This window comes from Thermobia domestica, chromosome 4 (assembly GCF_964235325.1).
Source record: "Thermobia domestica chromosome 4, izTheDome1.hap1.1, whole genome shotgun sequence".
NCBI lineage: Eukaryota > Metazoa > Arthropoda > Insecta > Zygentoma > Lepismatidae > Thermobia > Thermobia domestica.
Window position 1 is genome coordinate 287,977,321 of NC_137457.1, and position 15,435 is coordinate 287,992,755.

Genomic DNA, 15,435 nt, shown 5'->3' on the forward strand with positions numbered 1-15,435 from the left:
TGGAAACCCTGTGTCCGTTGTTTCGAGGTATGTTAAATCGTAGATTACCATACTAGGAAAAATCTGTGGTATTGTGTGATTCTGAGAGATGTAAACGAAGTCTGAGAATACATTTTGATAACCAGTTGGTACTAGTGGAAATGGATATCTTAATCATGTTTTCGTTCCTAGCTTCATATAATCTTCATTCCCTTGCTTGTAATCAGGTATAGTGGCTTCCTGCGTCTTACTCTTCAATTCCACCACTGTCCCTTAGTACTATTTCATTTACTACTATCGTTCTCAGAAGCCTTTAGAAACGAGTAAGTACTAGGTGATCCTAGCAGTTCGTGTGCGTTTATATTTAAGTCGTTCTATTTAATGTGTTCATTTTATTACCTGTTTTGTTTAATGTGAATTTTTTTATTACTTTGCAGTAACACTAGCTTAGAAAAGGAAAAAGAGTCTGATGAAGAAAGTGTTGATTTGAAGAAATCTTCGATTCCTCCAGCTGAAGACTCCGACGTTAGTGTTGTCAAAAAGAGAACGTAAGTTTCTTCTTCTTCTTTGTTTTCTTTTTTTTTAAACTTGGACTGCAGTGGTTCAGTGATAGAGTGTTTACCTTTGGTGGTGGGGGTTCCTTGTTCGATCCCAGCTCGCATCAAGTGGGCTTTGTGGTGGACAAACACCGTGTGCGTGGGTTTTCTCGTTGTTCTCCCGTTTCGTCCCGCTTCCTTTATACCACCATTTCATTCATTTCGCATCGCCATCTTCTTTAGTCTACACAGCATAATCGTGGAACGTAAAGCTGAAATATTTCATTTCCTTTTTAACTAATACTTAATTTTGTAGATAGGTGAGCTATTTTAAATCTCTTATGATGAGAGAAGAATGATAAGGAATTTTGTTTCAAAAATGTCTAGAAGGCAATGTAGAAATGATAAATTACATGCTGACAAGTCGAAGTTATCTTCGTGAATTCAACGCAATCGAGGGAGGAAATGAATTGAAATATCTAGGAGCAGTGTTTTTATTCAAGTCATTTAACAATCCGTGCAATGGTTAGTATACTAATTTGACTTAGTATTAATGTTACTGCTATACGACGACGATGATGGTGATGCTGTTGTTATTGCTGCTGTTGAAGGTAATGATAATAATAATTATTATTATAGAAATAAGCTTCTCAAATTAATGTACAAAAAGTAAAAGTAGACACGAAGATCTACTTCACAATCCTTTCTGAAAGATCGCTGTTCGTAAACAAATGTAGAATTGCAGCACAGCGTTGCGAGTTTCGTAGCAATAAATTTTCCGTTCAAGCCTGCCAACTAAATAGTTATTTCTCGTGGCCATCGAAACATGCAATGATGCATATGTGTGTGTGTGTGTGTGTGTGTGTGTGTCAGAAACACAGCAACATCAGGAGCACTATTTCGTATCGGTTTGCGTTATCACAACGCAAAATTTGCATTTCTGACAAAACAAAACACTTGTTAGAGAAAATAACTGCACATCGGCAAGAATTACATTTCTATTGATGAGATGCTGTGGAAAATTAGATGTGTCGTGTCACAACTGTATCATGTCTTAATTGTCTCTTTAAAAGCTGGAAAGCGAAACGGCTGAATAATACCACTGCCTAAGAGTAATTGGTTCAAGTAAGGACCAAGTCCTCGAAGGAATAAAAATTAAATAAATAAATAATTGAAAAGGCGAAATATGCACTATTTTGTGCAGGAAACGTATCGTGTGTTGCACCCGCAGTTTTCTATATGACAAATGGATGCTCTTTCATTCGAGTTAATATCGATGTATTTGTCGTTCAAGAAAGCACGAGATTTCGCGTTTATCCCTTCAGTTACTTCAAACTCAACAAATACCACATTGTGTATTCAAATAGTCATATAAACACTTTGAACTAATTAATGAGTTCTGAGACTAGTGTTGACTTTCCTGATTGCGGGAAAAAATTGGTTTTAGGAAACCTTCATTATAAATGCAGATTCCATTACTTAACGTTTGACAAGTTTTTTCCCATGTATTTTGCCGTAATTCTTGTTCTAATTAGTAATTAGTGAAATTGTTTGCGCAGTCCAAACCCCAACTTTAATAGCCAATAACTCGGAAATCATAGTTCTCTACATAAAAGTATTTCATATGCATGCTAAGCAAGTTAAGGTTTACCTGCATCCAAATTTGGTCAAGACCGGGTGAATTCTCTAGATTGCGTACGATTGCGTGCGATTTAGATGGCCCATAACTCGGAGAAAAATATATCACATTCTCACTAAGTAAGTCAAGGTTTGTCAGATTAGCTCTATAGATTGACTTGGGGAAAATATTTCATATTCTTACTAAGCAAGTCAAGGTTTACCTCCATTCCAAGTTTGGTCAAGATCGGAGATAATCTATAGATTGCGTACGATATAGACCAATCTCCAACTTTTATGGCACTAATCTATAGATTGCGTACGATATAGACCAATCTCCAACTTGGATGGCACTTAAATCGGGGAAAATGTTTCACATTCTCACTAAGCAAATCAGGGTTTATGTCTATTGAAATTTGATGAAGGTCGGATGAGTTGTGAAAATTGCGTATAGTGTGCACTGCCCCGCCCCAAAATAAAATAAATAAAACTAAAAATAAGTAAATAAAACAAGTACACAAATAAGTTTGATTCACGAAGTCTGTTTTGTTTTCTCATAACTTTTGCAACATGCTGATATTTTACAGATCTCAATTTAAGAAGTTTTTGGGACATACAGTGAAAAAGACTATGGACAAAGCAAAATCAATTGCACAAGAAGTGTCACATGCCCGACATAAAGAGGACGCTTTAGATCTGGTCGATGAAGGTTCTCCTGGGGAACAAAATATTAAAGTAAGTAGTACCATGTAGTTTGCACGTATTGATAAATCTCCGATAATGCAATTTTAAGTGTAAAACATTAATGCTTTTTAATTTTTTTCTTCATATAAGTGCTGTTATTTATAAATTCTTTTTAATATTCTCTATTTAAATAATTAATAATATTTACGACAGAACTAGTAAAGACACAAGCTGTTTCCTTCTCAATGCCACATAGTTTCAGAGAACTGTCATCGAGGGGAACTTTTAGTATATATGGGGCTGAAAAATAGTACTCCGAAAATACTGGTACATTGAGCACGATTAGAAGATATTAACCTGGGGCGAATTCCCTCCGGGCCACCCCCTGAATTCATCACTGATGCAGCTAAGTCACTAAAGCATGAGATGAAAAATATGTTGCCAATTGTCTGTAAGTTCCGATACTAAGTGTGGAATGGCTAATATCAACAATTACGTTATATCAACGAAAGAGGAATAATACATTACTGTACTTCTAATCAAATGCACTATACAACCTGATAGCGTACAATAGAATGCTATAATGTAATAAACAGGGCCCGGATCTTGTTGACCTAAAATTTTCTAAAAAGTGACCTATAAAATGACACTAAAATTCCTGTAAAATGACCCTAAAATTCACAAAAATTGACCCTAAAAGTTGTTCTTTTTAAACGTTTATTTCGTTAAACATTGTCATTTTTGAATATCTATTAGATTTTAATTACCTTTTCTGACTCATTCTCAAAAGTTTTGTTTCAGTTAGTTGCAGTCTATTGATCAGTCCATTGTACGGCATTGTACACACTGAAAGCGTCAATTCACTCCCGAGTTGAAACTGGGAAGCACACTTAAAGAATAGATGTTCGCAAGTATAGACTGTATACATGATAATAACAGATAAAAACCCCGTTTAAAATCTTTGTACGTCTTCTAATCCATTGTTAGTTATTCACGTGATCACATCCTTTGTGTTCAATGATCTAAAACCATCTGTTTGGCCACCGACCAACCCCTACCCCAAGTCAACAAGCTAAAGCTTAGTGTTCATTAGCTTCTTAGGAATGCAGTTTTCCACCCCAATAATCAGGAACCAGGAAAAGAGATAACTTCGTATTTTTCAAATCCGTGAACAGTGCTCATTTTAAGATTTCCTTATGTAGAAGAAAAAGACTAAAAAGACCATAAGTAACCTGAAAGTTACCTTAAAATATTAAAAAATGACCTGAAACTTCAAAACGGCAAAAAGTGACCAAAAGTTGACCCTAAAACAATATACTTTTAGAACCTTGAGTTGACAGATAACGTTTTTATTTGAAGTTGCCTTGTCCTATGCGTAACAGAAAAAAGTTGACTTGTCAACAAGATCCGGGCCCTGGTAATAAATTTAATATTTTTAGTTTAAAATCAGGACTTTCAAACAGCTTCAGATTTTCTCTTGCTTCCAACATCTGTTCAATTGAAGGTCTGTAAAACCAAGGAGCTAGTGGATAGGAAAGAAATAAATTAATTAAAAATAATTTATTAATGATTTCATTAAAAAAATAAAATAAAAATCTCAAATACGCTCCAGGAAATAATGGTTTTTATGCACTATATGTAGAGACGAGTTTTTCGCGATAAAACGAAATGCGTCAGAATTAATTTTCAGTTTCTTGACGTTTTATGATATTCTATATTTATTTTCAATGGTTTTCGTTGCGCCATAAAACGCGAAATTGGCAGTTTCGCGCGAATTTTCTAACAATACGCGATATAACACGAAGTTTTAAAAATACGTTTTCATTAATTTAAAAACGCTAGTCTTCCGCTCACGGAACGGTATAACGTGGTATGAACGGTAAATTTAGGTGATTTGAATACGGCTATAGAGAACTTGTTGCGCGTTAGCTATCAGCATCGCAGCTGAATGGGGAATTCCGAAGTGATAATTGTTTGAAGTTTGTTCTAAATACAGTTACATATGTGTGGCTTCCAACAAGCAGTGCCAATTCTGAGAGTTTTTTCAAGTATGGACTGATGATAAGTGATAAATGTACAACAGTGAAGGAGGAAAATGTGGAAATATGTTACATGCGAATGTTTAATGCTTAAATGTAACTTGTGCCTATATGTTTTCAGAAGAAAGCAAAACCTTCCTACTCATAGTAAGTTTACTTATTGATTTTCCTTCAGTTTGATTTTTTTTAAAAAAAACTATAAGTGAAATTGACAATATTAAGTGAAATATTCAGTGTATTTTGTTTTTAGGTTATTAACTCCTTCAGTGTGGGTGGCGAGTTAACTCATATCTTCAAAATGCACCTGCTGTGCGGATGGCGTATATATACGCTTTCATTTTGCTTTGGCTATTTTGTATTGCGTATGGCGAATATACTCGCCCATAGTTTGAGTAATGTTATCCCGACAATATTTAGCGAGTTTGCGCTCAGCTGGTTTCAATTGTTGCTTAATTAAAAGAGTAAGAGGAAAAAAAAAAGAAATTAAAATAGAGTTTGTGCTTCGTCAAATACAGTTTTCATTCTTTGTTTTGTTTGAAAGCAGACAGCACAGTAATGGCTTCAAAACGATATTTCAACGATGCTGACATCGAGGAAGAGTTATTAATTAGTGATTCTGATGTAAGTGATTTTGAAACAGATTTAGAATCAACATGCAAAGTTCTCGAAGAAAGAAAAAAAAAAAACTACACTTTTTACAGCGGTTCGCATTTGAAAATTACGCACTGAAGGGATTAATGGTTTATTTCTGTAGTGATCTATAAATAAAAGGAACAGTTATAAAAAATGTCATGGAATAGTTTTTCCACGAGAGCTACAAAATGCGAAACTTTATTTGGAAAATGCGACAAAACGCAAAATATGAGAAACGAAACGCGAAATTTTCAAATTCTTAATGCGGAAAACTCGTGCTCCTAAGTATGTGTCTTCTGGGGTGTCACAATATTTTGAGAAGATTCCTCACATCAACATAAGAAAGAAAAAAAAATGTTCATATAGAGCTGTGCTCAAAAGTGGATAGTTTCGGAGCTATAGGGTGCCGAAATCGTGAAATAAGTGAACTTTAAAAGTCCATAGCTGCAGTACTGTGGGACCTATCGTAGTCGAGTCAAGGCATCACTGAAGAACTGGTATGTGAACTATCCAAATATCCATGTTTAAGAATACTCCAGTACTTGCACACCAATTTTTAGAGAGGTAGGTGGAGAGTGAACAAGTACTTCCAAACAGCCTCTCTAAAAATGATTGTGGAAGAACCGTGGTTCTGAAAGATGAATATTTGGATAGTTCACACTAGTTCCTCAGTGATGTTTTCATCCGACTATGAACGGTCCTATAGTAGTGGAACTATGAGCCTTTAAAATTTATTTTTCCACATTTTCGGCACCCTATAACTACAAAACTATGAACTTCCTACCACAGGTCCATATGAACTTTCTTTTTCTTCTTTTGGTGTGAGGATTTTTTTCCAAAAATATTGTAACAAACTTTTGTAACACCCTGTATACTGCCCTTGTATTTTACCGATCTTTGCAACGGTTCCTTGTGTGTGTGTGTGTGTGTTTTTTTTTCTTTCTTCTGCAATCACAGTCGATTAATTTCCATTTCAACGCCGAGAAAACAACTAAAAATAAGTAGGAATGAAAATTGAAGAAAGAGAAAATTCGAAAATAAATATAAAAAAATTAAAAATACACTAAATCAAAAATAATGAAAATTACAACAAAATAAGCTAGAAAATATATAAGAGATGGAAATAAATTAAAAGTAACCAGTATAATGGAAACAATAGAAAAAGCGCAAAATCAACACTGAGGAGACCAATTTATGTATTGATGCAAAAATGTAGTAATTACACGCACTTGCTTCTCATATCTATAGGAGTTTTTAGACACTTTAGTGACCATATCTCAGCTTATGATTCATTTGATTTTGAATATAGCGTCGTTTTCAGCAGCGAGGCTAGATGAAACGTGGACCTACAGTGTAACGTAGGATCCGAAATCACGTGAGCTAGGAATCGAACCTGGGTCTCCCACGCGAAAGGTGCGCACACGAACCGCTTAACCACGAGGCAACTTAGCTCATGATTAATTAAAGTGAATTGATACAATTCTTTCCCGGTTTGAGATCAGTCTTTACATAAAATTTCATGAAAATTTCATGAGCCATTTTGGCGCGATGATGTAACACACAAAGTTACATTTTATTTATGTAAATAAATAATAAAAGAACAGAACAAAGGAAGGATGGTCCTATTGATGCTATTTGAATGATAAAACAAGAAACCAAGTATTTTTACAGGTGTATGAAAACACTATTTGTATATGAAGTCAAATATCATATCAATATCGACTTCAGCTGCCATCTGGAAAGAATCGATATAGCTAATTGGTATATCTAATCTATGATCCTTTATTTGCGACGTTGCCACATAGTGCAATTTGTAGCTCCAGACGAGGACTCGAAAGGTATACAAATAAATAAATAAATATATTGCTTTATTTTAACTTGTAGAATAATGATCTGTGGGCGTCATTTTTAGAACACCCGATATATATATCACAATACTGTCGAAACCGGAAGTGGTTGAGTTTGTTAGTATTTCTGGTTTCAATATTGATTTTCATACTGTAAAGCGGATTTTTGCAATCTATTCAGAGTCCGAAAATTAGTTCTTTCTTCCTTAACACACTATTCAAGCCGGAAATGGTTGAAATTAACGTTTTTTTGTTTCAGTATTTACTGTCATAAAGCAGAAACAGTAAGGGGCAACTAGTAATCGTTTTTTGATATAAATTCAGCGTCCGAGGAACAGGTTCTGTTTTTGATCTTATTCCTCTATTGCAGCCATTAATTATAGATATATTACTTGAAGTTTGAGTATTGAATTTGCATAGTTTTGGAAGCCTACCATAGTTTCATACTGTGAACCGAAACTGATTTGTTTATAATCTTATTTTGTTTTAAATACACATCCTAAGGGGGATGACGAGGTTCAGATATACCTTTCAAATATTTTCCATAAACGTATTCTTCCCGTGCGAAGAACTGGCGTTTCAGTTTGTGACTGATAATGAAACAATTTGGTGATATGATAAATGAAAGTAAAAAAAAAAAAAAAAATCAACTTAAGCTGCTAAATGAAAGTCTAGTTGTGAAATAACCTTTTTCCTGTTTTCTTCTCTCTTACCAGTTAAAAGCTTCTGGAAGTCATAAAGGTCCTTATGAGTTTGATAACCTGCAGCACGTGCAAGATCTGAGTGGAGAACATGTTGGTGCTGTTTGGTGCATGAAGTTTTCGTCGTGTGGGAGGCTCTTGGCTACGGCCGGCCAAGATAGAGTGTTGCGCGTCTGGGTGCTTCGCGATGCTTACACATACTTCCAAGATATGAGGACAAAATATAATGCCGAAAAGGTAAATGTAGGAAAATATATTATGTTTCTGGAGGGGTAAAACATTTAAATCATTTCAAGGTGTGTGGTTATCGATGAATAAAACAGAACGGGATAGAAGTGTGTTCGTAAATCAGAGTTGCTTAGTTATATAACAGCGTATAAGTTAAAATCTGTATATGATGTATATTGGAAGTTAGATCATCTACAGTGTGTATTTAGAATATGCTATTCAGGTCGAATTTATGTGTGGTAGAGGGTGCTATTATATATACACATTATTTGTTTATATGTAAGAGTTAATTACATTAAACAATTTGTAGTTCTTTAATGTGACTGCTGCTACAAGGAAAGATAAATAATCATAAACGACGATGTTTATGTTTATCTTAGCAGTGCATGTATGGAAAGCTTATATTAAGATTATGGCTAGAATATTATATAGCTTAAGGTATTACAGCATAGAATAAATAAAGGTGACTCGTGTGGTGCATATTTTACTGTAGATAGCATAACTTGATTACCAGATGACTAAAATTAATTGGCTGCAAGTTACGGTAACAATAATGATGATAAAAGATACGGACTACTTCTCACTCCAATTACTTAAACTAAATCATGTTGTGCTCTAAAACGTTAAAAAAAAAGGGGGGAGTGCAAAGGCGCGCCTCCCTGCTGACATTGTCTGACCCGCCCAGACATGTTGTTGTGTAATGTAGATCAAGTAAATGAGGGGCCACGGTGGCTCAGTGGTAGAGCGTTCACCTCTGGTTCTTGGAGTCCCGGGTTCGATCCCAGCCCCCGCCAAGTGAACTTTGTGGTGGGCAAACCGTGTGCGTGGGTTTCCTCGGGGTTCTCCCGTTTCCTCCCACTTTCTTCATTCCACCATTTCATTCATTACTCATCATCATCATCTCCTTTAGCCTAACCGGCATAACTGTGGGACGTAAAACAAAGATTTCATTTCATTTTTTTAAGATCAAGTAACATGAAAATACTGATTTCGGTATAGAAAAAAATAGATATTCCGAAAAAGATGACTTCCTCACTGCTGCCTCCCTCCGAAAAGTTTAAGTTGACGTCGTTGCCGGTTGTGCTGCAGTTATTAATGTAACATTTTCTTGTGAAAAATAAAAAAAAAAAAAAGTCGTTATTGGAAAACCTCGCACGAAGAAAACCTCATCTCCAAAAGTAAACTATTCCTCGTATATTTTTCCATGATAAATCATTTATGCCATATGTTAGGGTCATTAATGAAATATTTATAAAATACAAACAAAATCACCTGAGTTGTTTTTGAGAAAATTGTCTGGAGAAAACTCACCCAAGAAAAATCTTTGTAGGTTATTATTCTCGGAACAGATGACCTATATCATATTGTCCGGTTATTAATTAAATATTTATTTATGAAATACTAACAAAATCGCCTGAGTCATTTTTGAGAAAGTCGTCTCCCCCCCCCCCCCCAGAAAAAAGAAACACTTGCAAGAATAAATTACCTTTCGTAGTGGTTTTCAAATGAAGTCAGTTATGCCATACTGTTAAATTATTAATTGAATATTTATTTATTAAATACGAACTAAATCGTCTGAATCCTTTTTGAGAAAATCGTACAAAAAAAAAAAAAAAAATTACCACTGGTGGATTTATGTAATAGGAATATCCTAAATATTATAAATTGGCTTTATCAAGTCTTAGTATTTTCAAATTTTCCTAAGGAACAATTGTTTTAAATTATTACTTATTGTTGACAAATTTATCATATTCACTTCAAATGTGTTTAACAGGAAAACAGTTTTTCATTTTAACCAGCATCGATACTATATAATTTTGTCTCATCGTGTTTTGTGAATACAAGACAAATACTATAAAGCAAAAATAATTTACAGGCTTCAAAATATAAGAATATCTGAGGCAACTTTTCACAGTTCGTATTTTCTGTTTATTTTAATCACCATACCAAAGTGAATATTGAAACTGTAAACTTACCTTGTAGAATAATGTATTTTTGTCTTAACATTGAATGAACAGAATTTTCGATAGTAACTTCTGTCTTCGTCGATGGGTTTAATTTTAAAATCGACGGCTGTTCCAGTTCAAATCTTTTGACTTCAACTTTTTACTCCAGTAACTTTAATGGTAGGTAAAGGACAATAAAATATGTTAGAAAGTTATATATTCACTGGTAGTTTACTTATAGAATTATTTGAATGTTAACTTTATCACAGTAAGTTCCACTTTGTACTTCTTGCAATAGAAACAGATAGTCTTTCACTGAAATACACTACAGCTAATAGCAGACGCTATTAGTAGATGAACTATGAACCTAAAATAAATTGGTTGCGAGAAACCATTAATTTTTAACTTTACACTCAACAGTCCTTCTTAATGTAGAAAATCCGATTTTTGTGTTATTAGCTTGAAAATTCATCTTGGGAGTTTGCACATCAAATTCAAGCATCCATTAAAAATCTCTGCAATGAAAGTGAATATTCGTTTTTCACAACTGGTAAACTAGTTATTTACAAGTAATACAAGGTGGTATCAAAAGGTTTTGAGACTAGTTCTGTAACGTGCCAACAGATGTCAGTGCAAGACTGCACGCACAGGCAAAGGGAGTATTGATCTTCATAACTCCGTTTGCCAAGAGACATCGTCCTGTGTACATCGGAGCTGTGCAGCTGGTATTTTGACCACATGCGTTACCACGTCTGCGGTTCTATCATGGACAGAAAGATAGAACAATGAGCGAACATGAAAAATTATTTCTGAAACTGGACAAATCCACCACAGAGACGCTTGACATTTTTCGGCAAGTGTAGGCGATGCTAGAATGAGTCGTTTGAGGGGTTTTAAGTGGCACGCGCACTTCAAGAGCGAAAGAACATCACTGAAAGACGAGAGATAAGGACAACCTTCAACGAGCACCAAAAATATTGAAACCATTTGTCAACTTGTGCATGAAGATCGTCGGATAATAATCCATAAAATTGCTTCCATTGTCGGTGTGTCATACGAAACAGTACAAACAATCCTCACGTGTGATTTGAACATACGGCGTGTTGCCGCCAAGTTCATCCTTAGACTGCTGTTCTAGGGGCAGAAGGAGCACTGCGTCCAGGTATGCCAAGAACTCCGTCAGCGTGCCCTGGATGACCCGTCCTTCATGTTGAGGATTATTACCAGTGACGAAACTTGGGTGTACGGGTACGACCCTGAGCCAAAGTAACAGTCTTTACAGTGGAAGAGCCCATTATCTTCACGACCAGAAAAGACGAGGCAGGCCCGCAGCACAACCGTGCATCTTGTCATCTTTCTCGAAATTTGCGTCATTGTGCATCACGAATTTTCGACCTAATGGGCCTGACAGTCAATAGCGAGTTCTACTGCCAGGTTTTAAGGCGTCTGAGGAAAGAAATTCGGCGAAAGACTCGTTGCAGCATCGCCGTATACTTGCCGAACCATGCCAAGCGTCTCTGGGACGGGTTTGCCCAGTTTCACAGAACTTCACATTCGCTCGTTGTTCTTACATGCTGTCCATGATGAAATCACAGAAGTGTAACGCAGGTGGTCAGAATAACAGCTGCACAGGTCCCGATGTACACAGGACGATGTCTCTTGGCACACTGACTTAACGAATTACGAAGGTCGGTGCTCCTTATGCCTGTGCTTGCAGTCTTGCGCTACCATCTGTCGGCGTGTTACAGAACTAGTCTCGAAACTTTTAGATACTACCTCGTATGCATGTTTGTTAGTTGTGTGTATCGAAGTTAAAATCGGCTTGATTGGTGTTTACTTTCGTATGAGCTTTATCTTAATAGATGGCGTAGTTATCGTACACAATCAATTTTTAAATTCATGAAACAAGTAGTTTTTCTCGAAAACTACGCATGAGAATTTACTCTCACTTAAATTATTTTGTTTAGCTGAATAAGATTATCGATTGGTATAAGTCTCATCTTCAGGCATCCCTCCCCCCGTTACACATTAATACTGCTGTAGAATTAAAAACCTTTATTCGTTTCCTTAGCGGACCGCTTCTCAGCTAGCTCAAATGACTGGTTTTTGCTTAGTTCCGTGTTACAGTGTGTAAAATATACATTATAAATCCTTTACCTCCAAAAAAAAGTAGCTGATGTTTAGGGTTCGTGACTTGATTTCAGTCTATGAAAATTTATGATATATTATAACATATTCCGAGTTTCCTTTTTTCGTCCGAATATCTCTTTCATCATTCTCTTGCATTTATCATCTGTCTAACTTGGCTACTCTGCTTCCAACTATTGTTGTCAATTTTACGTAGTTATTTTCACTCTTGATTAGCCGTCAAGGACTTTGTGAAGTGTTTAGACCTTTTTTTTCTTTCTTTTTTTTTTTAAAAAAAAGTCAAATACCCGAAAATAGTATCATATTTTTAATTTAAATTTTGTTTCGTAAAAGCCATATTCATATTATAATCACACCCTAGCCATTTACACTTGATTAAAAAAAAAATATTTCATACCGTGTAGAATTTTACTATCAGTATCATTCTCTCGCGACCGTGTCGTGCCGGTCAGTTGCGTGATTCGTCGTCAGACATATACCGGAAAATAGGTTATGGTAATGCATCACGTTATAGTTCGATTTGGTTAACACTTAAAATTTATTACTAATGTGCGCGTGATAATTACTAGAGGAAAGTGCAATAAAGGCGTACCTTAAAAAGCTTTAAATTGGTACATTTTAATTACATAATATTTAAGGCTATATATTTATATTTTTCCATTAAAATAATCTCAGAAACTTGGAATCGTATTATATTCGAAATCGTACTATATTCAGTGTAATACGGCATATGTTCACTTTTTCACTCTCATTTCGTGTCTCGTGCAGCTTCGGTGCTGAAACAAGCTCCAAGAGGTGCAGTGTTCCTCCGTTTTCTCCGACATTTCTCATTCCACAACTCTTTCATATGCATTTACTTTCATTAATCATCCGTCTCCTTCAGCCTGCAGGGCATAACTTGTAGGTCGTAAAAGTAGAAATTTAATTTCACGTTGAATGTTAGAGAACCTTTGGGAGGAAAAAAAAAAAACCTTTTGGCTGCAGAAAAAATGAAAAGATAGAATCAAAGGAAATGGTATTAATAGCTCTGATAAAGGCTTGAGCAAACATGTGAAGTTAAAATGATCGGGAAACGAAAAATTAAAAATATGTAAGGATAATAGAAAAAATCTTAAGAAAAAAACTATTATGTAATCGTCGTTGGATTAATTTGGCACAAAATACGACCTACTGATCAGCTTTTTTATTTCTTCACTGATGAACTTTCTGGTACCTTAAGCCATAGAATTAGTTTTTAATGAGTTACGTTGTCTAGATATGAACCCAGTTTAGAGAAGTACTTGTTCAACAATGTTTTGTGATTTTTATTTCCAGGTTTCTCCAACACCGTCACAAGAGTCGCTTGTTTCTCAACATTCCTCTGAAGACCCCACGGCTGTCATGTATTGTGATCAAAAAGACGATGCTGCAAAGACACCGTTTATGCCAAAACCATTTTGTACATATAGTGGACACACGTCCGATTTACTTGATGTAGCGTGGTCCAAGGTAAATTCATCCTTATTCTATATCAATGTAATTAAGATGTTACGTGATGTAAAACTATATGCAGAAGATGGTAATAGCTTCTTGTAAGATGTCGTTATTCATATTACTGGAGGATAATACAGAATTATTATAAGAGCTCCTTCGTGGCTAAGCGGTTAGCGTACGCGCCTTTGGCGCGGGAGATCCGGGTTCGATTCCCGGCGGGAGCTCATGTGGTTCGGATTCCACGTTAATCAGTAGGTCCACGTCTCATATAGCCTCGCTGCTGAACGGGACGTAAAACTCAAAATCAATTAATTAAAAAAAAAAAAGAATTATTATAAATAATATCTTCGTTTAGAAACACTCACAAATCTTATTTAATAGCATTCAGATACATAAAAGAAGTATTATAGTGGAATGAAAAAGAATTTCTTTCACAACAACGAAATTATTTTCTAAATCGAATATGTTCAATGTGAGTCCCGTTTTAATTTGGCGCAACCTCTGCTCCGCAGATCCAGCGAGAGTTCATGTGGTTCGGATTCCATTGTTAGCTGTAGAACTACTTCTCGTATAGCCTCGTTGCTGAAAGAGACATTAATCTTTAATCTAACCATCATGATTCGGTGCGCGTCGAAACTAGTCAAATTCTTGCCATGCGCATTATTTAATATGACGGTCTACTTATACTTGTGTGATTCGTTCTCGTTGATTATTCATGGCTGGTGGTACACATGGCTTGTAGAACTTAAGACAAGCTCAGAGGGAGGGAAAAATGTATAGAGCTTAATGTACAGGAAACATTAAAATCAAAGAAAAAAGTTAACTATTGGCAAAACTATCATACAAGTCCATTTCTTGGTAGTCCCCTAATGAGAAATGAAATCATCTCCGACTTCTTGCCTCCGACTCTTTGAAGAGGAGAGGGAATCTTGATGGAAGGTAGATCCTGTTTCAGCTGCGGAAAAATCTGGATCTCTAACATGTCGTGGTACGAAATCCATATAATTATTTCATCATAAAAAATAGCATATTAAAAGTTGCATATTCACACAGAAAGGAAGTCGCTTCTCTTTTGTCATTCACTTTCAGGGCTTCCAAAAACTGCCATCGGTAGAGGTAAAATCGCAAATGTTTGGGCAGAAATCTTCCACATACAATTTGCTGCGGGCAGGGCCGGAGTTACTACTAGGCCCAGGCCTAGGGGCGTATTTTGGATGAAAATTTAATAAGCAAGACCAAAAAATAATTCCTAAAGTTTAATAATAATAAAACATGACTAGGGTAGACGCCTTCCAAGACATTCAGTGTGATGTAATGAACACCTTCGCTCAAACAAACAAACAAACAAACAAAAAAAAAAAAAAACGAGGAAGAAGACACTTTGAATTTATTCTCAATGTAAGTGATTCTATGTATATAAAAATGAAGGTGGCCATGGTTGTGATTTGGCACCACTTGAACTACCCAACCGATCTCGATCAAATTTTCAACATAGATGAGATTCGGGCCAGAGATGTTTTTTATCATTTCACCTTGACGGTATAACTTAGGGGAGAGGAATGGGGATATATTTAAAAATGATCGAAAATGACCGATTTTAGTAT

The 15,435-nt window shown here is 35.6% G+C and overlaps 1 protein-coding gene across 3 annotated transcripts in view; it reads left to right on the forward strand.

Annotated features, from left to right (window-relative positions):
• LOC145684145 (WD repeat-containing protein 44) overlaps positions 1-15,435 on the forward strand; it is an 86,169-nt gene that overhangs the window by 38,320 nt on the left and 32,414 nt on the right. For all 3 annotated transcript variants that reach the window (XM_081756088.1, XM_081756087.1, XM_081756089.1), the window contains exons 7-10: positions 417-527; positions 2,720-2,867; positions 8,052-8,273; positions 13,673-13,846. In XM_081756088.1, coding sequence (XP_081612214.1) covers positions 417-527; positions 2,720-2,867; positions 8,052-8,273; positions 13,673-13,846 — 655 coding nt within the window. The remainder of the gene's footprint in view (positions 1-416; positions 528-2,719; positions 2,868-8,051; positions 8,274-13,672; positions 13,847-15,435) is intronic.